The 25,315-nt window shown below is 43.7% G+C and overlaps 1 protein-coding gene across 3 annotated transcripts in view; it reads left to right on the top strand.

The window, feature by feature from the left end:
* The window catches only part of PSD3 (pleckstrin and Sec7 domain containing 3), a 116,992-nt gene that overhangs the window by 73,219 nt on the left and 18,458 nt on the right, over positions 1-25,315 (top strand). For all 3 annotated transcript variants that reach the window (XM_018085996.2, XM_018085998.2, XM_018085997.2), the window contains 5 exons: positions 5,838-5,881; positions 13,921-14,114; positions 16,526-16,596; positions 22,711-22,868; positions 23,711-23,855. In XM_018085996.2, the coding sequence (XP_017941485.2) occupies positions 5,838-5,881; positions 13,921-14,114; positions 16,526-16,596; positions 22,711-22,868; positions 23,711-23,855 (612 nt within the window). The remainder of the gene's footprint in view (positions 1-5,837; positions 5,882-13,920; positions 14,115-16,525; positions 16,597-22,710; positions 22,869-23,710; positions 23,856-25,315) is intronic.

Here is a 25,315-nt window from a genome sequence, read left to right as displayed (position 1 = left end):
TTTTCCCACAGCCGTGGATTGAATTGAAGAGTGGTGCTTGTGCCTGTCCTGCCTGCAAATGCACAGAGCCAGTAAAATAATTTGAAATCGGTAGTGTAGGTGCTCCACTATCAAGAAACACTTCTCTAGCCTTTTCTCTGTTCATCCACAGTAATGCATATGCTGCCTTTACATTAACATTGATGAAACACTCCAGTAAGTACAGAACAAATCTTTTCAAGCAACCCCTGTGTATCAATTTTGCAGAGGACGCATTTCTTGTGTGGTTTTAATTTCTTGGCTCTCAGGAGCCCCAGCTAACCATCCTTTTCTCTTTTATGATGATATATCTGGCACAATCTTTCCTTTCTTTTTTTCTTTCCCCCCTCCCCCTCCTTCTCCTCTAAAAATCTAAACCAGATTTTTAACAGAGGAGTTTCTCTTAGAAATGTTCTCCTCCAGTTGGTGACGCACTTGAAATTCCCTGGGTGAAATGATCTCCTTTCCTTCCCCCTAAAACATTCCTATCAACCCTATCTCCACCCACACCAAAACAACATTCATCGGTTCCATATGCTGCTGAACAGCTCTGTGCTGTTTTATGAATAATGTATGCTGGCTTGTTAGAAGAACGTTTGTTGTACAAACCAGTGGAATTTGGAATTGAGAACAATATCAGCAGACACACCATGCTGTGCACTAATGCACAGGCTTTTTGGGGGTACTATTCTGGCACCTTTGCTGCATCCTCATCAGAAGGGGGAAATGCGTGAGAAATCGGGGGCATGTGGGCTTTGAGTCTGGCGAGGAGCTACAGGCACTCCGTGATCAGAGCCCTTATCCTCGCCTTGCCAAGTGTTACAGATCTGTGCACGAGGACAGGAGAAAATGTCAAGATCTGGATTTTGGGGGAGGGTGTCAAACAGCAGGTGGTGAAGTAGTATAGATCTGTATGCAAGCAACAGTTCTGAGGGAGGGCCACTTTCACGCAGTCACCTATACAGCAAACCAGGAGTGGTATGTAGCAGTGTGTTGCACCCCTTCCAAACCTAGCAGGAGACAATGACACAGAGCTATGCCCTGGTCCAAAGGATGAACACATTAACACCTCTTAGACTCGATTCAGACACCTAACATGTGTGGTATCTCTTGCCTCCGTAACCTGTTTTATTTTTGTAGGGTTCTACTACTTTAGTTGTTTTTCCTCCCTCCAGTGAAGCACATATGGCAGGAGCTGGGGCTGGTGCCTGGCTGACTGCTCTGGTCCGAAGGGCAGAGCCAGTGGATGGCTATTGAGTGACTGGGGGAGATGCTGAACTTCTAACTGCAAAGACTGAGCATGTCTTTGCCCAGAGGTGCATCCAGGGCTTCCTTGGCTGCCTGGGATCAAGCATGCCATTATCAGCTGAAGGTGAAGAAATTCACTCAGACAGGACTTCTGCCACTGGTAGCAGGGAAGAGTGGCAGGGACCTGGGTCAGAGAGCACGAGTGCATCCCTGTCCTTGGGGCATTAAAACCCACCTAGGCTGTATATCCTATGATAATCAGATGATCCTTTCCCCGACAATAACTCCAGAAATCAGAGAGGAATTGGTTGCAAGCAAAGAGCATGGGAGACAAGAACTAGAGAAGACAGTCTGGGTCATCCCTGCCGTCTCTCTGAACTTGGATTTGGTTTTGCCTATTCTCCTGCTCATGGCAGGTGTTTCTGGCTCCTCCTTTGTGTGTGGAGCAAATATAAAAAACACCTGTGGTGCATTCCTTTCCCTCTTGGCAGGCTTTTCTGCATGGGCTGGTGCATACAGAGAGTCAGTAGTTTGCTTCATGAGATAGCCCTATGTTGCCTTTTGAGGGGAGGGCTTGTACAGTGCTCATCTTGGACCCTGCTGGCCAGGCTTTGCAGACCCTGTGCTGGCTGTTTCCTAGACGATTTACCAGGATGGGTATCTGGGTAATTTGCTGCCTCTTTGTGCCTCTGTGCTCACCTGCTTGTGCCTTTCTTTTGTGCGCTGCTTCTGCATGCAGAGGGTGACTCACAGCATAGCTGGAAGCCAGCAGGTGACAAGAGCAGCCTGTTTAAATGGGTCCAGTGGTTTGTGCATGTGAGGAGGTTTTGAGGAAGGTGAGGATGGCGAGTGACCTTTTTTTTCTCTTGGCAGCTCTATAAAATAAACAGGAGTTTTCAAAAGCGTTCTCTGCATAGTTTTGCTTCTCCTTCCCGTTGGAATAAAAGTACCAACTGGTGAGAGCCTTGTGAAAATCTGGGTTGTTAGTTGTCCTACCTGCTTACCAAAGGGAAAATGGGGATGGGATTCAGCAGTTTCTTAAAGAGTTACAGCCTTCCACTTAAAAAGGAAAGTAGTTCGTGCCTAGTTTATGAAGAAATACAAACAAATCCCACAAACACATGAAAAATCTCATCTTTTTTTACACTGCAATCTTCTAAGGTTCAAATTGAAGCTGTAAGAAAGAGCACTGGAGTTAAAATGAGGAAGATGTCTATGATTTTGCCTGCTGTTCTGTTTTATGCAGCAATTTCTTTTATTCTACCTTCAAAACTGCATTTGTTTCTCCAAGAAGCTAACAGCAATACTGGGCCTCAGGTGTGGTGGACCAAGAGATCAGCAGTTATGAGAAAGAGAAAAGATGTAAGCTGTTAAGGAGTATGTCTTTGCATTCTGGGTAATATAACTAAAAAGTCAAAGAGTTGAAGTCAGACACTGCCGAGTGGTTGATATGTTGGGGTTTGGATCCTGGCTATAGTAGCCTTGGGTGCCAAAGGAGATAGAAAATCTTTCCCCTTTCCAAGTGGTATCAGTCCAGCTTGGAAAATGAGACCCACACAGTATTCATTCTAGCATTCCCTGCTGTGGTTGAGCCTCCCATTTTCTGGCTTGCACAGTTAATTTTCCAAGCACTTCCCGGGCTAGCAGGTAAGAAGTGGTGATTGTTGTCGAACTGTAAGAGTGTTTTAAATTAGAGGTTTTTTCCTTTTTTTTCATCTCCCAGAGAGAAAACACGAGTTAATAAAAGCTGTTCTTGCAGCCAGTTAAGTACAGTGAAAGTCATGACCACGCCATAATCTCTGATCAGCTTGTGAAGCATTTAGGTGCTTGTCTCAGAGTTTGTTTGATTTAGTCATACCCTGGAGAAATGTCTGCTGAAAAGAGCTGCTGTCTGAATCAGGGCCTTGGGGAACAGCCATCAAATAAATGGTAGAGCAGGTGCTGTGCTGTACACGTCCGCTGCTGGCTGCAAAACATGGCAGGGGGAAATTTTACTTCTCTGGAACATGTGAGTGCCCAGTAGACAGCAGGAAAGTGTTAAAGCGTAAACTGTTTTGGAGAAGGGACATAAAACAGCTCTAAAAGGCTGCTGAGTCCAGAATCAGGTGTGCAGCCTGGCAGCAGTCTCTGCCAGAGATGCAGGTTGGAGGACAGGCATGAGAACTCATGTGTCTGCATTCCTTGAGAGGTCTTCTTGATGAGGTCTCCGTGAACATGCTCGGTAGACACACCAAATATGCCCTGTATGCAGCTGCCCAGGCTGTGGATACTCCCTAGGATTTTTTTTCTGTTTTGTAAATAGCAGAGACTTTCTGACAGGCTATGTTTGATGGAGACGGTGTCCTTTGTCAAACGTATGCCGTATGACTGGGTTAGTGTCTGTTACTCCCTAAAGAAGGAAGAGGGAATCTGACTTATTAGTAGAGATTGGGACAAACACATGTCACATTTCACAAGGCAGAAGCCTGGGGCATTTGTTGTTCCTGTATCAATCTGGACTTCTGCTTTCGTGTGTCCTGCTCTTTGGCTGCAGTGATCCCTGGAGAGTCTCCTAGCGGTGAAATCTCATAAAATGCAGTACTGCACAGAGCAGGTGTTCATTTTCAGAGGTTGTGACCCAATATTGTAGGCATTTGGGCCATAGAGCAACAATTGTGTTTCCCCAAGCCAGGTTTTTGCTGTTTCAAAAATTCATTCAGCCAGCTGGGGGGAAAAAAATGCTACTTCTGAAAAAATGGGGCAGCAACTGGGGAAAGTATGCAGCCATTACCCCTTTTATTGGAAGTAGTTTTCTGGCTCAAAATGTAAGAGATATTTTGATCATAGTAGGAAGATAAGAATGAGTCAAAGAATAAGAGGGGGGCTTTGGCCAAATAGTTAAGAAACATAGAGGTATCTAATAAAAAATACTGGGTGACCCCAGGCAACTAGCATCAGTATGAGCTTGTGTAGAAAAATGGAGGTGTGTCTAATTCTGCTGGACTGCTGGCAACATGGTAGGAGAAATACTAGCTCTTTCTTTTGCTTTCTTCCTGCACAGTGGTCTTAAAATCTCTTGATAGGCCTCATCTGAAAATGAAGCAAAATGCCTGCAAATTGGCAGAAATGCCCTTTGGCTGTTTGCATTTGGTACAGAGCTCCTTAGCAGGTTTTCACAGGCAAGTCGATATGGTGAAATCTTGGCCCCCATTAAAGTAAATGACAAAAAGGTCTCACTGAGTGTCAGAAATTAAGTTGGACCTTGAATTTCAAGGACTGTTGGATATGAAAGTGATTGGACGATCACATCTGGAGTGTGGTGGTCAATGTTTCTTGAGTCCCAATGGACATCAGTGACAAGTAGTTTCCCTCAGGGGTCCGTATTGGCACCGGTGTTATAATGTCTTCATTAATGACACAGACAAAGGGACTGAGTGGAGCCTCAGCAGATTTGCAGATGACACCAAGCTGACTGATGCAGTTGACACACCAGAAGCACAGGATGCCATCCAGAGGGACCTGAACAAGTTCAAGAAGTGGGCCCATAGGAATTTCATGAGGTTTAAAAAGACCAAGTTCACAGTGCTGCACCTGAGTCAGGGCAACCCCCAGTATCAGCACAGGCTGGGGGATGAACAGATTGAGAGCAGCCCTGTTGAGAAGGACCCAGGGGTGCTGGTGGGTGAGAGGCTGGACATGACCCAGCAATGTGCACTCACAGCTCAGAAAGCCAGTTGTGTCCTGGGCTGCATCAAAAACAGCGTGGCCAGCAGGGCAAAGAAGGGGATTCTGCCCCTCTGCTTTGCTGAGTCCCCATCTGGAGCACTGCATCCAACTCTGGGGCCCTCAGCACAGGAAGGACATGGACCTGTTGGAGCAAGTCCAGAGGAGGGCCAGCAAGATGAGGAGAGGGATGGATCACGTCTCCTATGAGGAAAGGCTGAGAGAACTGGGATTGTTCAGCCTGGAAAAGAAAAGGCTTTGGGGTGACCTAATTGCAGCCTTCCAGTACCTGAAGGGAGCTTACAAGTACTTTTTACAGGAGCATGTAGTGACAGGACAAGGGGGAATGGCTTCAAACTGAGAGTATGTTTAGATTAGATATTAGGAAAAAATTCGTTACTGTGAGGTTAGTGAGGCACTGGAACAGATTGCCCAAAGAAATTGTGGATGCCCCATCCCTGGAAGTGTTCAAGGCCAGTTTGGATGGAGCTCTGAGCAACTTGGTCTGGTGAAAGGTGTCTCTGTCCATGGGAGGGGTGTTGGAAGTAGACGATCTTTAAGGTCCCTTCCAACCCAGGCCATTCTGTGATTCTCCTATTTTAAGAAGGCACAGACCACGAACCCCAAAAACCTGCTTGAGGAAATGACTGTAGTCTCAAAACCTGCATTTAGGATATTTTCCATAGATGAGATTTCTGCTCTACATTTTTGTATTCCTGTGAGCAGATATGGTACTTTCTTGGTCAGAGGCAACTTGCTTGCTGATATTAGTTGGGTCCCTTTCCTCAACATATGTGTATATTTCCTTAATGTATTCATGTGTGATAAGGCTCAAGCAATAATTCCATCTCATTTCTCTCCTTTTGCAGGCCCTCTACAATTCAATCAAGAATGAGAAGCTGGAATGGGCAGTGTAAGTATACTGTGTAGAAATTAGGAGTTTAAAAATAGTACCTGTATAGTAATCTGTTTATACCTCCTATGACACCATCTGTGTGGGCTCCAAAGCCTGTAGAAGATAGCCAGAGTACATAATGAGTTTGATTTTCTGGTAATGAATGACCTGACAATTCAGCCTCATCTGTTTCTCCAGCAAGGGGAGTTGTTAATGATAGGAGCCAACTACATTTGTAAGGAAAGAGGAATTTCATTTAGTAGGAAACTTCAGCCTGAAAAGAGAGAAATTAAATCCTCTGTTGTTCTATGACTGCATAAATAAAACAGAAGTTGACTTCTCCCTTTATCTTTCTGTACATTGTGTCAGAACCGCTGAATAGAAACACACGTCTTGGATTGAGTTTCCTGCTGTTGGTTTATTGTCTTGGTTTGTCTCCTGATTAACTATGGATAACTTGACAACAGCCTAATATGAAAGATGATAAATTGGACAAAGTCTGATATCACCCCCAATCCTTACCTGCTTTTGACAGGTGAACACTTGTTAACTGTGGAAATACTGCAGACAAGCAAAAGCTTCTGTTTCAGATTGTGTTAAATTGACATTTCCCTGTGCTCAGGTTTCATGTGGTCTAGTTATGCCAGCAATGAGTAGAAGGGTCTCCTTTAGATCTTGCCACTTGCAGATTTTGGTGTAAAATAGAAGAATGCTGTTTTCTGTCTATTTTGCCTGTACAAAATATTTCCCTGCACGTATTTACATATCTGAAACATCACCTTCTTGGGAATAATATATGTTTAGAGTGCATGCTGCTGCACCTTTTGTGCTAGAAGTCCTAGCAACTGCCATAGGTCTTGCAGGCCAATTGGCTTCCACTCTTCCTTGTTTTAAGTTCATGATCTGCAAATGAGTTTCTTGTCAAGGTGTGCAGCCTCGCTTAAAAAGGGCTGCTGGTTCCAACCGGGATTGCAGTCCCAGTTCAGATGTTTGTTAGGCAATGTCAGAATAGTAAAGAAGGTGTGCTGCTAAGGGGAATCAGCAAAAAGTGCCATCTCTGATGAGCATCATAAAAATCATGGTGGGAAACATTTTCCCAGACTGTGTCTTGGACCTGGAACACGCCGTGTGAATCTTCCATGTCACATCAGAGCTGTTTGCCAGACCCTGTCACAGGTACTTTAGACCCAACAGAATCCATTGTGTGACTTTCTTGATGTCAGAATTTTCCTCCAGCTCTTGCCAGGAAACCATACCGTGTCTGATACGCTTGGGCAGCCTCCAGGTGGGAACTGGCTCATGACTGGCTCTGGTCCCATGAACTTCAGTCAAGGTGATTTATGAGATCACTTTCTCTTGTATAGGTGGTAACTGCTTTGGCATTTACGTAGTCTAGTTCATGTCCCTTATTTGGGGGAAAATTGCAAGCAGGCTGGAAGAGGAAGAATTCAGACTCTTCCTTAAATAAGACTTTGGGTAGGTATAAAGTCACCTTCTCACAGTGGAATGCTCAAAGAGGCCAGTTGTCTGTTCCTGTCTGAGACTGACAGATGGCTGGGACTAATGTGACAATTACTTTCCATGATGAGAAACAAAACTCATTCTGGGCATGGTCAAAGAGACTGTGCCTTTACCTCTAGAGCCGAGAGTACTAGCTGAAAGAGGGAGTGTGAAAATGTTTCTCCTCACTTTTACAGAGGGATGTAATTGGTGTAAAGTAATAACCCCAAGGAACCCTGTGGTTGCCTGAGCTAGAGGGAGGAGGCACGTAACTCTCTTGCTCTGCTGTTGTGACCTGAATAGGAAGGAAACATGGTCAGTTTTGCTGTGATGGGATTGAGGAAGGTCCACTCTCCCTTCCAAAGATTATTCTTTTGCTTCCCTGATGCACTTGTTAGGGGAAGAAGTGAGAGGTAAGTCAGAGGTGAAGATAAGTCTGCAAAACCCAGTATAAACTCCCTTGCAATGCTGACATTTTGAAGGAATGCCTTTCCTCCAGCCAGAATCCCTTTGAGGATCTAAGACTCTTACAAGCTAAACACAGGTTTAAGAGCTGCTCTGGAAATATATTATTTGGTGGATTAGTGGCTATCAATAAGTCCATAGGCAGGGGAGGGTAATGGTGATACAGAAGAGGGGGAAAGATTGCTACCTTGATTCTTATCTTACTAGTTGTGAGCTAGGCATGCCATCATCCTAAATGCTTTGCTCTGCATTTCCAGTAGAATTATAGTCTGATCCAAAGCCCATGCAAAGAAAAGGCTACCATTGACTCCAATTTTGTAGTCAAGAAAAGTGGCACCTTAGCACATGTGCTTCAAAGACTCTCAATAGGAGTATTCATTTACCCTTTATGAACAGGAAAGCACAAGTACAGCTCTGAAGAGAGAACTGTATTACTGTTCTTTTTCTGCAGTAGTACCAGGCTCAAGTTCTCCACAAAGTTAAAAGTGAATCACATACCATGATCTGTAAAATAAAGAGATCTGACCTGGAATTTACCCTGAACTGGTGAAAGCACACTTTACTCCGCACTGCACGTCCCAAAGGTGTGAATTGTTCTTCCCATCCATTGTGGTTGGGCTTCAATTTGAAGCAAGGGAAGTTTGGGATCGACCTTTAGAGAAGCTTACTAGCAAACAGCCTTTTAAACCAGGGCACAGGTTTACCTGGATGAGCTACAGAAGTGCTTTCATCAGAGGTTTTTGTGAACTGGTTATTCTGTCTGGAATGGGTTAGGAAGAGTGGATCCAGCCTTAGAGATGGATTGGCCAGCCTCCTAACATCCCTTCAGTCTCACTGTCCATAATACTGTATCCTAAGTTTTGTAGATGTTTCTCATCCTTTTGCTTTCACACTGAGCATTATCATCTTTGGGCTGGAAGAGAAAAATCAATTTGATTATAAAGATGCCAGAGCTAAATATGTTCTGTCTGCATGATGTTTACATGGAAATGTGGTGGTGAACACTACTGTTCTCCATTGTTTGTAATACTATGTCTGTTTCCTGCTGAAGGTGATAGGAATAATAAAATCATCATCTTAAAATAGGTGATCTAGAATTAACATACAAAATCCCAAAGCACTGCTTACAAAATTGCTAAAGCCAAATGGCTGCATTTGAGCCAGCTGTATCCCAAAAGATTTCTCACAACAGAACAGTATAGTTTTCAGGAGAATTACTTGATTTTTAGCTAGTTGATGATAAAGGTTTTTTTCCAGAGAAGTTTAGACATGGACATGGTGTATTCTTTTTTTGTTTTTCTGGACTACAGTGAAAAAATATCTCCTTTCAGCCAAAACAAAACAGGTCATTGAGATAGTGATAGTGGAAAAGGGACACTGCCAAATCAAACTGTGATGCTGAGATCAAGGTGGTTATAAAGACATCTGTGCTGAAGCTCACCTTTTTCTAGGTCAAACTGAGAAACTTCTCCCCATTATAATTAACTCTTTGTCTCCCAAGTTCGAGGATGTTTCCTGTTTGCAGCTTCTTTTTTTGCTTTAGTGGGGGGGCAGGTGGTAATCACTCGGGTCTCCTTTCTTCCCTCCAAATTGCCAAAACTTCTTTCAAGTCACTTTCCTGATACAGATGCTATCAGTTCCACAGATGCATATGTTACAAATCTGAATTGCTTTTCAATTAAAATTTTTAAATTAATGAACCCAGCCTTTTGCCACACCATGTCAGTTTGCTATTTGAACAAATGCAGAGACAAAGCAGCTTTTTAAAAATTAAGGGCTTGACTCCATCTTTCTGGCATAGTGACTCCAAGGTTTTCCAAGGCAGACCCTCAAATCAGACCACAGAGAATACAGTAATATTTTTCTTACTGGGAGAACTGGATGGTGCTTTTCTCCCAGAATACAAAAATGGGACTTCCTTGCATAGGGTCTTTCTGGGGAGAGGCAAAAAATATATTTTTTTCACCAGAATGGCAATGTCTGGATTTTTAAGTTTTTAAAATCTGTGTGTTTAAGAATAAGAGGCAAACTCTTTCTACTTGTCAGCAATCATGCGTTTGGAAAGGAAAACATTGCTGTTTCAATGCTCTGACTTGGAGTGATAGAGCAAGCAGATCCTGGCTTTGGTCTACTGGTTCTCATGGGCAGCCAGGGTGCTGGTTGTTGCTCTGTCTGCAGGTCCTTTTGCAAAGAGACAGGCTTAGGGAGGTGGAACTGAAGCTCCTTGTTTTGGGACACTTTGCAAATACCATGTGCCATAAGCAGAGTATTGAGGTCTTTTCTTGTCCCCAGTACCCTGCAGAACAGAGACACTGTAGGTCCCGATTCCTGTGGATAGAAAGTGGGACCTGCAAGAGGTTTCACAGCTATCAACCCCTTCCAGTCATCACAAAGGGGTCACCAGAGGAATTGATTCCAGACCCAGAGCCAGGAATGATCTTCCTCTGCTGATCAAAGGCAGAAAATCTCTTAATATTTTCTGCAAACCTAAGTGGACCTTCATGATGATATTTGGCTACTGAAAGGTGTGTTGGACCCATCGTGGGGTTTTTTTTGCCAAAGGCAGCAGGATTATGTTAGTTTCTATATGAAATAGAAAGGAGAGGCAGCGGTTCTGCCCTTAAAAAGGACCTGAGCTATGCCTGTGTGACACCACATCCCATCCATGAGTCTGAACATACCTGCACAGAGACCCCACCCACTGACTCTTGCCCTCACGCTGGGGATGTTACTGGGCTTGAATGGTTGGTGAGAGGCATCTGAGGGTGGGAAGGTAGACAGATCCCCCACAGGCCAGGGTTTCAAACAAAGATCAGTTTTCAGGTTCATGTACCCAGAGGCCTGCTGAATTTTCTCAGTTCTTCCTTGCAAGTGTACCCTAAAGGCTTGTGAGCAGTAAGCTCGAATTGTTACATCCTTGGTAAAGAGTATCCAGGATTTACCTACTCGGCCAACTCTGGAGGACATTTGAGCATAGGCTAATAGCTGAACTTTTTTGCTATTTTGACAGTCCTCCCAATCGTCCTGCATTCTTCTTATGCCTGACCACTGAGCCAACATGGAGTATTTGAAAAAACGAATCCCAGATCCTCTGGGTTTCATACATTTCTTGTTTGTAATGAGTCCTTCCTGCCTCTCTAGCTCCTCTAGTCATTGCAGACTGACTTGCGCATCTTGACCTCACGCGTGTTGTCAGAGTACGCAGCTCTCAGAAATGCCTAAATCTTCTGAGTCTCAAGGATGTCCCGTTTTCATGGTAGATCAAAGGACCAATTAAAGGTTTGTTCAGTGCTACTAGCAGTCTTGACAACAGATGCCACTTTGTCTTTGTCCGCCTTGCCTTTTGAAGAATTCATGTTTTATTAGCTGCCCCAGAGGTGCTGAGTTTAAGAGCACTGCTCCCAGCACTTAGTGGTGTCCAGGATTGTCCAGGGTTGCTCATCACACCACCTGGGGCTGCTTGATTAAGGGCATTGGTGTATTCCCACAGGACAGTTGATCAGTATACAATAATTCTCTCCCATAGCTCAAAGGAGAGAGCTTATTCCAAAAAAATGTTAAGCCTTTTACTGCAGTAGGTCTCTGCTGACAAGGAGAAATCCACTGTGTCCTTGGCTGAGATCCCAGAATTCACAAGGCACTTCTGTGTGACAAATCAGCCTGAGTACTTATGCCCTTTGAGAGATTTTAGTCTGGATTAAGTGCCACAGACTTGTGTTGAGAGAAGTTGCTCCTGAAATGGACATATATCTAAGAAACACATATCACATGATGATTCAGTTTTGCCAGCAGCTTGTGAGTGTAGTAGACACAGGAAGGGTGGGAGCAAACAAAATTGTCAGAAATGCCTACACGTTTTTAATTGGGAGAGGGCTTCAACCAAAGCATGCATGAAGAAGTCCTTTACTGCTTTGAACCAGTGAAAAGTTTTGCAGAACTTTCTGTTCTGGAGTGGGCGAGCACACATCAATAGGCTAAAAGATGCAAGGACTACTCTCCCTTGCAGGAATCAGGTCTTCCAGTGAAAGTTTTGCTCCCCTTAATCAGGAGACCTTGCAAGACAACACCATGAAGTTATGGTGCACCTCCTTGACTATATCTCTACAATTAAATCAAGTGTCTAGCACCTTTGTGTGACTCTGGGGACAAATGTCAATGTGTAGCATCTGTATCCACACTGTTGAAAAGTTGTATCCTCTGAAAGGAGACACTTGTTTCCACCCTGCCTGTTAGGATGGTCCTTCTTAGGGTGGTCCTTGATCTGCTGATTCCTAAATGGTGTCTGGGAGTATGCTGGGCTGAGACTATGCCAAGCATAAATTAATATGAGGTGATCAAAGTCAAATGCTTGGGAACATACCCTGGTACTGTGGAGTTCACTGATACAGCCTCTGTGTTTCTGGATTTGGTTTCCTTATTGTCCGGTCTAATGTACTTTTATCCCCTTAGACTAAATTATTCCCCAGAAGACCATTTCATAGAATCATAGAATCATTTCATTTGGAATCATCTAGTTCAGAAAAGACCTCTAAGATCAAGTCAAACCTTTGACCGAACACCACCTTGTCAGCTAGACCATAGCAGTAGGTACCTTGTCCAGTCATTTCTTGAACACCTCCAGGGATGGTGACTCCACCAGTGTCCTGGGCAGTCCATTCCAATGCTTAACCACCCTTTCAATGAAAAAATTCCTCCTGATGTCCAACCTGAACCTCCCCTGGTGCAGCTTTAGACGATGTCCTGCTGTCCTGTTGCTAGTTGCCTGGGAGAAAAGACTGAGCCCCACCTTGCTACAGCCTGCCTTCAGGAAGTTGTAGAGAGTAATGGGGTCTCCCCTGAGCCTCCATTTCAGCAGAGTTCAGAATAACAAAGATTGTTCCTTTAGCCTGCAGTTCTTGGAGGAGAACCATTTCTTTGAATGGTCATTCCCATAAGTAGACTTGGTAGCAGAGTGTTCCTAAAGGAGCTTCTGGATCAACATATGCCTTGCTAATCCTCATTTAATACGTGCCTTTGAACATGTACATGTGGTTGGAAGGTCTGCCCGAGTTTGCTCTCTCTGCTAATCTTCCAGGTCCAGTGAGATACAGCAGCCTGAAGCCCACCCCCAGTAGGTTGTCAGTATGAGCCACCATTATGCTCAAATAATAATAATATTTTTTTCAATCAGATACTGATCTTAGGAGAAGCACTGCTGCCATGACTTTCCAATTACAGCCTTCATCCTCCCCCATACACATTTCCTAGTAAATTGGTACGTGGACTTCAAAGGACTCAGAAGGAAGAAGGGCTGCTCTGTAATCTGACACTAGCTGTGGTTCCTCCAGATATACCATCCACCTATGTTCAGTGGCCTGTTCTCTGAAAACCATTGTCCTACTCCTGTGATTGACACCCTTCGTTTTCTGTGTTGTCGAGTCCTTTTTAGCCTTTGCCTGTGACGAGCAAAAAGGCATTTATTAGTCAGGTGGTGCCTGTAACTTGGTGCATTATTGTCCCCAAGAGCTATGTTGAATACACTGCCCTCATAAGTAACATTTTGAGCAGCATTTTGTTTCCAAAATACAGATAATGTAGTTCACCTAGAGTAGTTGTTATTTTTAAATTACTACTTTTATGCTAGTCTGTAGAGAAAAATAAAGAAAAGGAGGTAGAGTCTGTATTTCATATACTAAGTTAATGGGTAAGCCACAGTGATCTGCAGTAATCTAATTCTTTTCATCTACATATGAACTCATGAAGAAATTGGAGAATTTTCAGGAGAGCCCAGCAGGCAAATATTTCCCATTTTAGCACTCAGATAAGTGGAATTAAAAATAGGTGATGTGGGAGGACACAGAACACTCTTGAAGTCTTATCTTTTGAGACTGTTATGGAAACTTGGGCTTTATTGAAAATCTGGCTTCTGTGTCCTGTGCTGGTGAAGAAGGTGACCTGAAGCTTTGCTGTAATACAACTACGTTTATATGACATATATTTAGGCTTTTCTATAAAGAGGGAGGTATGTTTTGACAAGGAGCATTCAAGAATTGCTGAAATGAAACTTTACTGGTCAGTCCATAGTTTATGTTTAATTTTCACTGCTTTTTAAGGGATGAAGAAGAGAAAAAAAAGTCTCACTCCGATGGTACAGATGAAAAGGATAATGGGAGCCAGACAAAGGCTGTCAGTCGAATTGGCAACTCAAATAACCCATTCCTGGACATCCCTCATGACCCCAATGCTGCTGTGTATAAAACTGGATTTCTGGCTCGGAAAATCCATGCTGATATGGACGGAAAGAAAAGTGAGTATTTTTTTGCTCTTAACGTGTTATTTTCTTATTATGTCTACACAGTGCTGCTTACCAATGAGCCCATGTGCTTCTCAAGGCAAATAGTGCTGCTGCTTCATTAGGGGAAATTGAAGCAATAACAAACAACACAGCAATTGGATTATCACACTCTCACTGTTAGGCCAGGATTTACAATGCTTAGTCCCATTTGCAGCAGCTCTAATGCATGAGCGTAATAAGTAATGTGATACAGCAAAGCAATGTGAATTTTTTGCGCTAAAAGAAAATTAATATCGTGATTTACAGAAGGGAAAACAATTTCAAGTGAATTACAGTAGCTGTTCCACAGTAATTTGGTAATTCTCCGTTTCCTTACATGACACCAGTTTGTTCCAAATCTCCCCTCCCGTCTGGGTCTGTCTTCAAAGGAGGGCAGTTCTTTACCTCTACTTGGAAGATGCTGTAACCATTCCCTTCCCTGCCTTCCCAGCCTTGGGTCAGACACCCAGTGAAGTGCAGCAGCTTTTGGCAGCAGCCAGCTTTTTACCATGCAGTTCCTCTCTGCCCCTTTCTTGTAATAATCCTGCTGTCTCTTACTTTAATTATCCTCTTTCCTTCTTTTAGTACTTCTGTTTGGTGGTGCACTAATTATCGAAGGCCTCTGGTTCACCTGTGTGTGTTTTGTTCCTTGAGTGTCTTCATTTGTTTTCTGTTGGTATTGGAAACAACATGGTTACTCAGAGCATCTGTATTTTCCCTGATAATGGCTGATGATTGCCTGCTCATGGTTCACATTGTTGGGCTAAATCCTGAAGACAAATTCTGGCTTTGTGATGGGTTTCCTGTAGCTGCCAGTCTCTCCTAGCTAGGTGAAGCTCTTTGATGTTCCCATGTTTTGCTAGTATATTTTAGAGGGTACAGCTGGAGGTCAGCATTTTCAAGATGGAAGCTGACAGCTGGACAGCTAAATCCAGACAGACATGTCAAAATCAAACTGACCTCATTCTTTGTGATGACTGGATGCTCTGAATAGATTCCTCTTTATTAAACGTCTGCTTATTTAGCCTTAATAAGTAATTGTATCTAGTTGCCTTTATTAAATGATTTCTTTAATTATAGGTATCAGAACTGCTCATTTTGGGCATAACCCTTTTATGAGTAATGTAATTAAGGCCATGTTTTCAGAAGCTCTTGTACAACTCAGAGGTCTGTCTCATTGTCGTGAAGCTCTCAAAAAAGTTGCATCCTGGCTTTCTAGTGGCAAATAAAACAAATTATTTTTTTTTAAAAGTTAGTTAGACCTTTTCATATTCCATTTCCTAATAGAGCTGTTGGAGGGCAGAGATCAGCTTGTGCAGGATTTTTAAGGAAGTGATGTACTAGAATGCTTGTATGTTTTTCTCAGGAAAGGAGTATTGAGGGCTAAAGCACTTAGGCACTTAGAGGAGAGGAATGCAAGAGGGGCCTATACCTGGAAGCTGAGCCGAGCAAATGGCAATTAGAAATAAGGTCTGTTATACAAAATGAGAATGATTAACCTCTGGAGCAAGGGACCTGTAACCTCTTCATCATCACTTGCTTTCTTCAGATCAGAGTGGGATACCTTTCTGAGTATCACACTTTAGTTGTGCATGGGTTATTAGTTTCAGTGTAAGGGCAGTGGTATGTATATATCTGGATGCTGGTGTGTGCTTGGTGGAGAGAGAGCTTAGCTGCAGGCTTCTGGTCTCTGGCACTGTGACCATACAGCTGTGCCTTCTTCTCTCCCTCTGTTGTGGCTGAATTTCAAACCAGATCCTTCAGCTTTCATGCTGAAATTTTTTTTCCCCTACTGTTTGTTTCTAGGAAATCATGGGCTGGATATGTTGTCTCTGTTATGTTCTTCAACCTGTAACGTGACTTTAGGTTTCTTGAGGGGTGGGGTGTTTTCCCTTAGGATTCTGTTTGGCACCCTTCTCCTTTCTAAATGCCAGCTTGGGTGTGCAGCACCAGTAAGGCAAAGGATGCTCTTGAGAGACACTGCTTTCTGATCAGCGTCCCGTAGGTCCTGAGCAGTGCCAGCCAGCCTACTGTGACATGGAGAAAGAGTGTTTCTTTCTGAAAAGTACCACAGTGCAGCACTCAGACCTAGCTGTGTAGGGGCAGTGTCTGCCTACCTGCAAGTACACAAAGACTGGATCTCTGTGGCCTTCTTTCTGCAGTGCTGTTGTTCCCTTTCTGATCCGGTCCAGGGCTGTTGTCAGGGTTGTTGTATTACTCTCTCTCACAGCAGGTATGTGCAGGCACTGTGCTAAGTTGCATTGTCCTTTGAAAAGGATAGTACAAAGGAGGTTTAACACAGGACTAATGTAGCTCTCGTGTTGCCTAGAAAAAGTGTAAAAATGGATCTGAGTTAAATGGGTTTTCATTTGTTTTCTTTGCAGCTCCCCGGGGAAAGCGAGGCTGGAAAACCTTTTATGCTGTGTTGAAGGGAACCGTCCTGTACTTGCAGAAGGTAGGGGAAATCACTGTCTTTTGAAAACTAATTAAAGAGGGATAAAGCAGCAGGCATCCTCTCCACTCTCTCAACCCACCTCCAGGCTCCTTTCCCTCCGATTCACAGCGTAGCTGATCTCTCTACCCTGCACCCTGTTTACACACACATTCAGGCATGAATCCTTTTGTTGACACCCTCTCCCTTTTCACAATTTCAAGTGCAGTTCCACTGTCCCATCCACATGTACACCCTATCTGTTCCATTGCTGTCCCGTTGCTGTCTCCCGTGGCTGAAAAAAATAGACAGCTTCACCAGCAAAGGCAGCCTCATCTCTCTGTGTCTTGCACAGATTCCTCTAGGGTGCTTTTAACTTTGCATTTCATATGTATGACTTCCCCTTCTGTAAGGTTGTCCTCCTTTCTCACCTTTTCATAGTATACTTCACTGCAGTGCCTGCAAGACCAGCTGCAAAGCAATTGAACAACAGCTTGGCCTTGGTAGGAATCTGCAGCTTCTGTTCCATTGCAAAACTGAAGGATAAAAGGATACTATTTTTTTTTTGCCAAAGCAAGAAGAGACTGGTTTCTAACAAAATGTGCTTCCTGACAGCAAGAAGTCTAAAAAAAAAAAAGTCAAATGAAACCCTCCAAGCCTTTTGTCACAAGCTTAAATTTATTACAGTACATTTTTAACTATACTGTTGGAACATAAAATGCAACATATGACTGAGAGCTGTCAAAATCAAATAAATGGTAGCGGCTAAGTAGGTTGCTAAGGCTTTTTGCCCCCCAGTGTAGATGAAATATTCATGGAATAGGTGCTGCTTGTCCAGACTGCTCTGTATTGCAGAAGCATGCTTCTTCGAAAGCTGTTTTACATTTCCACCACGTTTTGCAGCTGTCAGGAGTGCAACTGCATACTGCAAGTACATTTCCTCCTCCCTTGCTGTGGCTTTCTGAAGTTGTTGGTTTCATTGGAACCAACCTGGCTATTCTCTGAGAAGAAAGAGAATAGCATGAGGTTTGCAAGGTGGACGCTCTGGGTGCAGTACCTTTTTGAGAGGGCTGAAATCCTGGAACAGAGAAGACAGTCTGCAGTCATGATGGAAGATTTAGGCTGAAAGATGGATGTGATATGCTCAAAGCCAGTGCAGGAGACTAGAAACTAGAAACTGCTGAATCCCAAGTCCTCTTACTGGCAGCAGGTTCAGGTTTTACTAAAGTGACCTTTGTACTTGCCATTTCCTGGACGAAATGAAGTCCCCTGCTTCAGTTTCTCAAATAAGTCACCTTTAGAGTTCACCTGAAAAGACTGCATGGTTCCCTAAGCAGTAAGAAGGCTCCTTGTTTGTAATACATTAATTAATTTCTTATTTGATGTTTGAGGAGGGATTAATAAGCTTTCAAGGGTAAGAACTGAGGATACTGTCTGTTTTAGAGTCTTAATTAGATATTATTATGAGTCTCACTGGCATATTAGTTTAAAATGCTTGCTGTTTAACAAAATATTGAGATGCTGATGTAGCATGCAAATTTTCCACAGAATACTGCCCTCCCCACTCTCACTCTCCATGCTTTGAAGAGCAAGAGAGTAATTTCACATATGACTGCATCTTTGTGGAACGAAATGCATTGTTGGAGTTCTTGTTCTTATTTGTTTGTTATTTGTGTGTTTTGCACTTGTCGAAGCACTTGAATTCTGTGATTACAGGGCAGTACTCTGCAAAGCCACGTTCTCCCACTTGATCTGGGAAGACATTTGCGCTGAAACCATCTTGCTGTATCACACTGACAAGCAAGGATTTTACTTAGGTGCTGTCAAAGGTTGACAAGAAGGGTGTGATGGGAAATAACTCATTCCAGGAGTGGTCAGGTGTGAGCCTCCCCAGGGTGCCTCTGAACCCTGCTCAGCCACATGCTGCAGCTGTGAAAAAGCCTCTGGTTTCTCTTCAGCTCCAGAAGGTCCACCAGGGCTTTGCTTCAGCACTCAAATAGACTTTGCTCTGTTAGGGAGCTGAGGTAAGGGTGCCAGGGTTTTAAAATAAGGGCTAGGCCAAGTGGTTATAGTAAAAGTTTCTGATCTGTTGTTTCCTTTCGTAATGTACATTTTTTAATATAAATTATAGTAATTCTAGAAGGTTCGGGAGTATTTTAGAACAGCTTGATTTCTTTGTGGAAGTGCATAGCTCTGGCAGTAGTCTTGTCTCTTGATTAAAGAGTGCTGTAGGCTAGGGTGCATTCACATGCACACACACATTTTTCCTCTCTCTCGCTCTCTGTATATCTGTGGAGATAACGTCTGTGATGGTGGTTTCACTGCACTGAGTGCTATTCAAGCAAGACAGAGAGAAATCTCATTGTTCAGGTGCTCTCTACACATAAACACATGTACACACCTCTGCTTTCTCTGTTTATCTGTAACTCAGCTGTTCCCTCAAGACACTACTGTAATATAAATATTAATTGTTTGTAGCAGCTGTGATTCCCCCAGTGGGCAGTGTGATCCCAATTCTGCTGTCATTCTGTTTACATTCTGGTTCTCCTTGTTTTGCCGTCAAAGTCCATGTATGAGGGTGCTTTGTAAATGGTGGCCACTGGAGATTCACTGGGGAGTTTTCCTGGGCAGTCTTGTCTCCATGCCCACATTTTTTATTGTTTATTTTTCCCACTGGAATTATTCCGTTGCTAATTCCTGCGCTGCATATTGTTTTGTTTTCAAATGAGTGCTTTAAGAGGGATGGTTTGTGGATTAGTGAGCCCAGAGGGCACCGGAGGGGCCCAGTGGAAGCATTCACAATTAGCCAACTAAACATGTCTGCACAGTATTACATAAAATGAAAAGTCTGACATGTTTAGGATGTTATCCCTGTCTCTGGGAATCCTCAGGCCAAGGTTAATTTCCTGCCCTCTGTTCATAGCAACAGGAAATTGCAAAGTAGGAGCTTGACAGAATGTCTGTTCTCTAGACTGGCACGGGATGTGATGTGCATACAGAAGGGAGGTTTACAAGAAGAGGACATAAGGCTGACCTCGCTTCCTTGCTAGAAATTGCTTCTGGGCAAGAAGTGCTGGACAGGAACCTTCGTGTTTTGTTCGGGCTCTTCTGTGAGATTCACGACATCTTCTCTCTTAGATGTGTGACTTCATAATGTTACAGGCTTCTGGGTATTTTTATATAGCTTTTCTCAAATTTCCTCTGTTATAAATTAAAAAAAAAATAAAAATTCTCAGAGAAAGGCCAGAATGATGTGACGTGTTCGGTGACGAGACTTTCTGAAAGAGAATTTTGCAGCTGTCACATGCAGCTGAGTGGAGAAATCCACCCACGGTACACTGACTGATAAAAAGACAAATGTCATTCTCTGGTCTATCAAAAATGGATTTAGAAACATGCTGACTGTGGGTCAGCAGGATGTGGGAAAGTCATTCTCCAGGAGTTTGAGAAAGATGAATTCAGCATGCCATTCCATTGTGTGCAGCACTCACATCAGCCTTCAGTTGACAGAGCGGCCACAATTCCTTTCTGTATATATTTCTTACCACTGTCTTGGTCTAACTTTAGAGAGCTGCCTTCCATTTCAGCTCAGCCTCCGTGCTGACACCAGCACGTGCTTGGTGGCACAGGAGAAAACGGATGTTCCTGCCGCCATAGCATTCCCCACCAGTCGTAAAGAGTTGAAGGCTTAAGAGAAGGAATTTTGACAGCACATTCATGTTCTTAATAGCTTGCTCTGGGACTGGCCAATGACATGGAGACATTTCTGGTATGCTGGTCAGCGCCCTTGGAGAAGCTGGCAGAGCCCCAGCTGTCAAGGTAGATTTCAGCTAACTGATCTGGTGGGATTAGGAAGGATTATCGGGAGCACTGTCTGTCGGAAAGAAGGGGTTCTCAGCCAGGATTGCTTCTGGGGCTGCCCAAATGTGGTGTTTTTCTGGAACAGTTTAGACACCAGAGCAGGTTGTGGACACTGGATGCAAGTCACAGAGGAAGCAGGGCAGCAACAGGCTAGGTGATAGCTGACACTGTCTCTGGGCAGTAACTTGAGGAAAGACAGAATATCATGTTCCTGAGGCCTGTCTGAGTTCACTTCCTGGCTCTGAAGTTTTCCCAGTCTCCCTGGACAGTGGAGCCAGTCATTTCCCCCAAAACTACCACGAAATAAATTAGCTTTTGAACCCATAAAGAAAGGGGCTTGACCTGGCGCCTTGCCTCTTCCATCTTCAGGATGGAGATATGCCCAACTTTGGACAATCTCCTCCAGTGATTGTCTTTTGGCTAGAGTCTGGATTCTCAGATCTTCCTTGAAGAAGGTTTAGGGAATGCCCTAAGTGGGCATAGATGAAATCCATCATGATAGAGACATTCCTCCAAATCTTGCAGAGTCTCAAGCTATGGGAGAGGAAGGACACTTGGCTTTGCCCACTGCCAGCCCTTGAAAACCCCTCATGTTGCAGATGTTTAGGTTGAAGGCTGCCCTTTGGTCACCTGTGCAGTAGTGCTCTGTCTTTCTGCTGGGCTTACCAGATCTGTGTTGTGTTTTGCCATTGTCTGGCCCTGGGTGGAGGTGGTGCTGGGGCAGGACTGCTGGATAGCTGCATCTCCTCATGTGAAATGTCTGAGCAGGACTGGCAAGTTCTGGGCCTGCACTAGCTGGAGCTCTGTCAGGAAGGATGAGACATGGCAGAGGAGCAGGATGCTTTGTCCTGCCTCCTGAGAGGTGGTCACCACAGTTGGTGATGCCCCATCCACTGAAACTCATCCTGGAGAGCCCCAGCCCGTCTTGTCCAAAAGCACAGATACCTTTGGCAGCAGTGTAGAAACCTGTGGCTGCAGTCCTGTTCTGTGTGCTGCCAGAGAAGCCCTGTAAACGAATTCATGCACCTTAACCAGCTCCTCTTCAAGGCAGGTGCCTCCCTGGCTGTTGAAGCTACTGCTGTCCTCACACACGCCCTGTGTCCTGCACTCTGTTTCCTCCTAAACCTCATCTTGTAACTTGTGTTCAAGTGGAGGATCAATAGTTATTACACCTGCAGGGAGTTATTCCTCTGTTTTGCAGCTGTCACATCGGTGTGTGTTTCAGGTGAGACAGATGTCTGTGATGTACTAAGAGGGAGAAATGGAGTCAATTACAGACTGCTTTGGCTTGTCCTTCAGAAACAAAGTGACGCAGCACTGCTGGCGGATGACTTTTCCCTGAAAAAGCTCCTGGCTTTCCCAAGCCATTTATAGTCATGAGAGCTTCACACAGAACTTGTGGTTAGACCGAGGTTGTGCCTTTATATAGCTTCTGTCACTCAGGAGATCAAAGACTGCTTCCAGGCTGATGCTTGCAACACAAGAGAAGTTTGAGTCCCGTTTTTGTCTTTTGGTGCTAGGAGTGGTACTGTTACTGTGTCAAAAACCCTGGACAGAGCTGTGCTTGCCATTTGTGGACTCTGAGTAGAGAGATTTAAGGGAGTTTGCTATATTAGCTTTGTGCAGACTGATAAGGAGGCTTCTTCAGTGTATAAGGGCTGCCTAGGAGAAAATACAAAGTTGTTGTATATATACAAAGTATTGTTTGAGAAGAATTAAAATCAAGCAGTGGAGGCTGAGAACCCAAGTAGCTGAGCAGTGGAGGTGGGAGCTGGTTATGAAGGATTCCTGAAATGAAGACAGGTAGTCCACAACTGTTGTAGTCAGATACTTCCTGTTTACCTCTCTTTCTTTCAAGCAGGTAGCAAAACTACTTCTCTTCCTTGGAAAGAGATAAAAAAACAAAACAAAACAAAAAAACAAAACAAAACAAAAAAAACCCCCAAAAAAACCAACCAAACAAAAAAAAAACCAAAAAAAACCCCAAAAAAACCAACAACAACAACAAAAAAAAAACCAACAAAAAACCCCCAAAAACCCCCCAAAAACAGAAAAAACAAACAAACAACAACAACAAAAAAAAAAAACCAACAGAAAAAGGAAAAGGAAAACATGTTAAAGGTAGTAGAAACCACAAGCGCTCAAGTCAGGTTGCATTCGGTTCATATACCTTATTGCTATTTGTGAACTGTGGAACGGGGTTTTTCCCTAGGTTGAGGAAAAAGGAGTAGCACGTGCAGAAATAAGATGCCATTTTCCCCCTGTTGACTCCTGCAGGATGAATATAAGCCAGAAAAGGCTTTGTCGGAGGAGGATCTGAAGAACGCGGTTAGTGTGCACCACGCGCTGGCATCCAAGGCAACAGACTATGAGAAGAAGCCCAATGTCCTCAAGCTTAAAACAGCAGATTGGAGGGTCCTGCTTTTCCAAGCCCAGTAAGTGCTCTCTTCACGCCAGCCATTGAGGAGAGAAAGCAATGCTGAAGGAGGGGTAAATTCCTGCCCGGACAGGTTAAAGCAGAGGCTTAAGAGGTTCAATCTGTTTATTTGATCAGAAATAAGATTAAGTAGTGATGTGATTAGAGTGCACATGTAGTGCATGAGAAAGAAACATCAGGTTTTTAAAAGGCTTTTTAATCCAGCTGAGAAAGTCATAACAAGATGCAGCAGCTAGAAGCTGAAGCTGCAGGAAATTCAATTTGGAAACAAACTTATAACAGTCAGGGTGATTAATCATTGGAGCAAATGACCAAAGGCAGTCTTGGATTGTCTGTCTCCTGATGTCGTCAGGTCCTAGCTGGATGTCCTTCTAGAAGATACGCTGTGGTCAGAAACAAAGTTAATACAAGAATGATTCGATTAAGTTCTTCGTGCTTTGATACCCAGACAGAACAGATGACCTGCCTTTTGCTTCTGACATGAGCCCCTTTCTGCCAAGACCATGTACGGATCCTGGAGCTCTGTGATGTCCTGCACAACTGAGACCTTAGGATATATGTCTGAGTATATCCTATAGCATTGTTTGGCTCTGTCACCTGTGTCATTTGGATTGGATTAGGAAAAGATGTGTGCTAGGGTGAGGTATGGGCCTAACAACAAGCCAGCCCGTGACTGAGCTACCTGTCACTAAACTGCTTGCAAATATAGACCAGAAGACTAAGCAGACCCTTAAGATTTGTCCAGTTCTGGTTACTCTCGCTTTTAAAATGCCACGGAAGGGGTGGAAGGAGGTAGAGGAGGCTGAGTCAACAGGTGCTTAATGTGTTTTTCTTTCCCAGGAGCCAAGAAGAAATGCAGACCTGGATCAACAAGATTAACTGTGTGGCTGCTGTCTTCTCTGCGCCGCCGTTCCCAGCGGCAATTGGCTCCCAGAAGAAGTTCAGTCGCCCGCTCCTGCCAGCCACCACAACAAAGCTATCTCAGGTGAGATGTTCTTGTGTAGAGGGCAGGTGATGACGATTTCTCTTGCTGGCTGGAGACTGGATGGTGGTCCTTGTCACTGTTTTATGTCTGTTGCCCCTAGCAGTCCTAGGAGAAGGAGGCTTACATGGTAGATCTCTGCTCACTTCCTGATGCAAGATTTGAATTGGTGAGAGAGAAAGAACAGGCTTAAATATAATTGGTTTATATTTTTGAAGAAAAGAAACAGTCATCAGTGTTCCTAGTACCAGACAGAGAATTTTCATCTTGTGCTTATGGCTGTGTATAAGACATTTCAAATAGTGACTGGTGGGTTTTTTTAAATATGAGTGTGTATTAAGGCCACTCATTTCAGAAGAAGTAGACATACTCCTGGTCTTTGGCTTATTGAAATGATAAAAGGTGAAAGCTGATGGATTAGACAAGCACCAATTATATTTTTCCCACAACATTTTCCAGACTCCAACCCTTATCAGCTTAGGGGTTTCTTGTATAATATGTATTTGTAACTGTTTCTTATGTGAATGTTTTTTGTCTCCCCTTGTGATCACACAAGGTTTTAGCATCCTGTGTCAGAGAGTTTCACAGCTCTACTTCTTGCACAAAGCTCCACAAATTTCAGCTTGTTTCACACTGGCTGTGTCAGATGCTTGCACCCATGGCTCTGTGTACTTTGGGAGATGTGACACATGCCTGCAATTCCTCCTGCTGTGGCAGGAACATGACATCGTTTGTGTTCATCAGGTTGACAGAGTGACAGAGGTTATACTTCATGAGTATTATCCTGTACTTTTTAAAGTGATCTGCCCATGCTGGATTGCTTCTTAAATGAGTTTGGGTTTTTTTACCATCTTCATAGCTTAGCAACTCTCCTTAGAAACCACTGTCACAAAATCTGCATTTCTCTAAGGGGGTGTTTTTTTTTAATGTCACCCCTGCTTTTTCTCTCTCCATTGCAGTAGCCTTTCTTCTTACAATGTGGTGGCCTACTTACTGTCTTGTGTTCTGGGTTGAAGTTTAAAGCGTGTTTTGTAAAGGATAATACTAACTGATCATCCTTGTGCTTTTACCTTTTGCATACCCTTTTGAAAATACTGTATGAGGCTTCCATAATTTACCCCCAGTCACCAGAGAAGGCTTTTTTACTCATTGTTGTTCTGTGTGGCAGTTCCAGTTAGCACATTGTTTCCTAGTCTGATTGTTTCCATTTAATCTGGAAAGGAAAAAATAGGTCACAGCCCTGTGGTCTCTGTCTCGAAGAAAGGGAAACATGAAAGGTGGAGTAAGATAAGCTGTTTTAGTTAAGGGCAGAAGAATGTTAAGTGTTAAAAGTAGATAAATGCAAAGGTAAGCAGAAACATGTCTGCTTTCATCTGTCAGAGGGGAAAAGCTGCCAGCAGGCTGTTTCTCATTTGGCAGACAAAAAAAATACAAATTGTCAAATCCCTGTGGTTGCTGTTCAG

Source organism: Manacus vitellinus, unplaced genomic scaffold, assembly GCF_001715985.3.
Source record: "Manacus vitellinus isolate BGI_N305 unplaced genomic scaffold, ASM171598v3 scaffold_9_pilon, whole genome shotgun sequence".
NCBI lineage: Eukaryota > Metazoa > Chordata > Aves > Passeriformes > Pipridae > Manacus > Manacus vitellinus.
The sequence above is the reverse complement of the archived record's forward strand: the minus strand, read 5'-3'. Positions and strand labels throughout refer to the sequence as shown.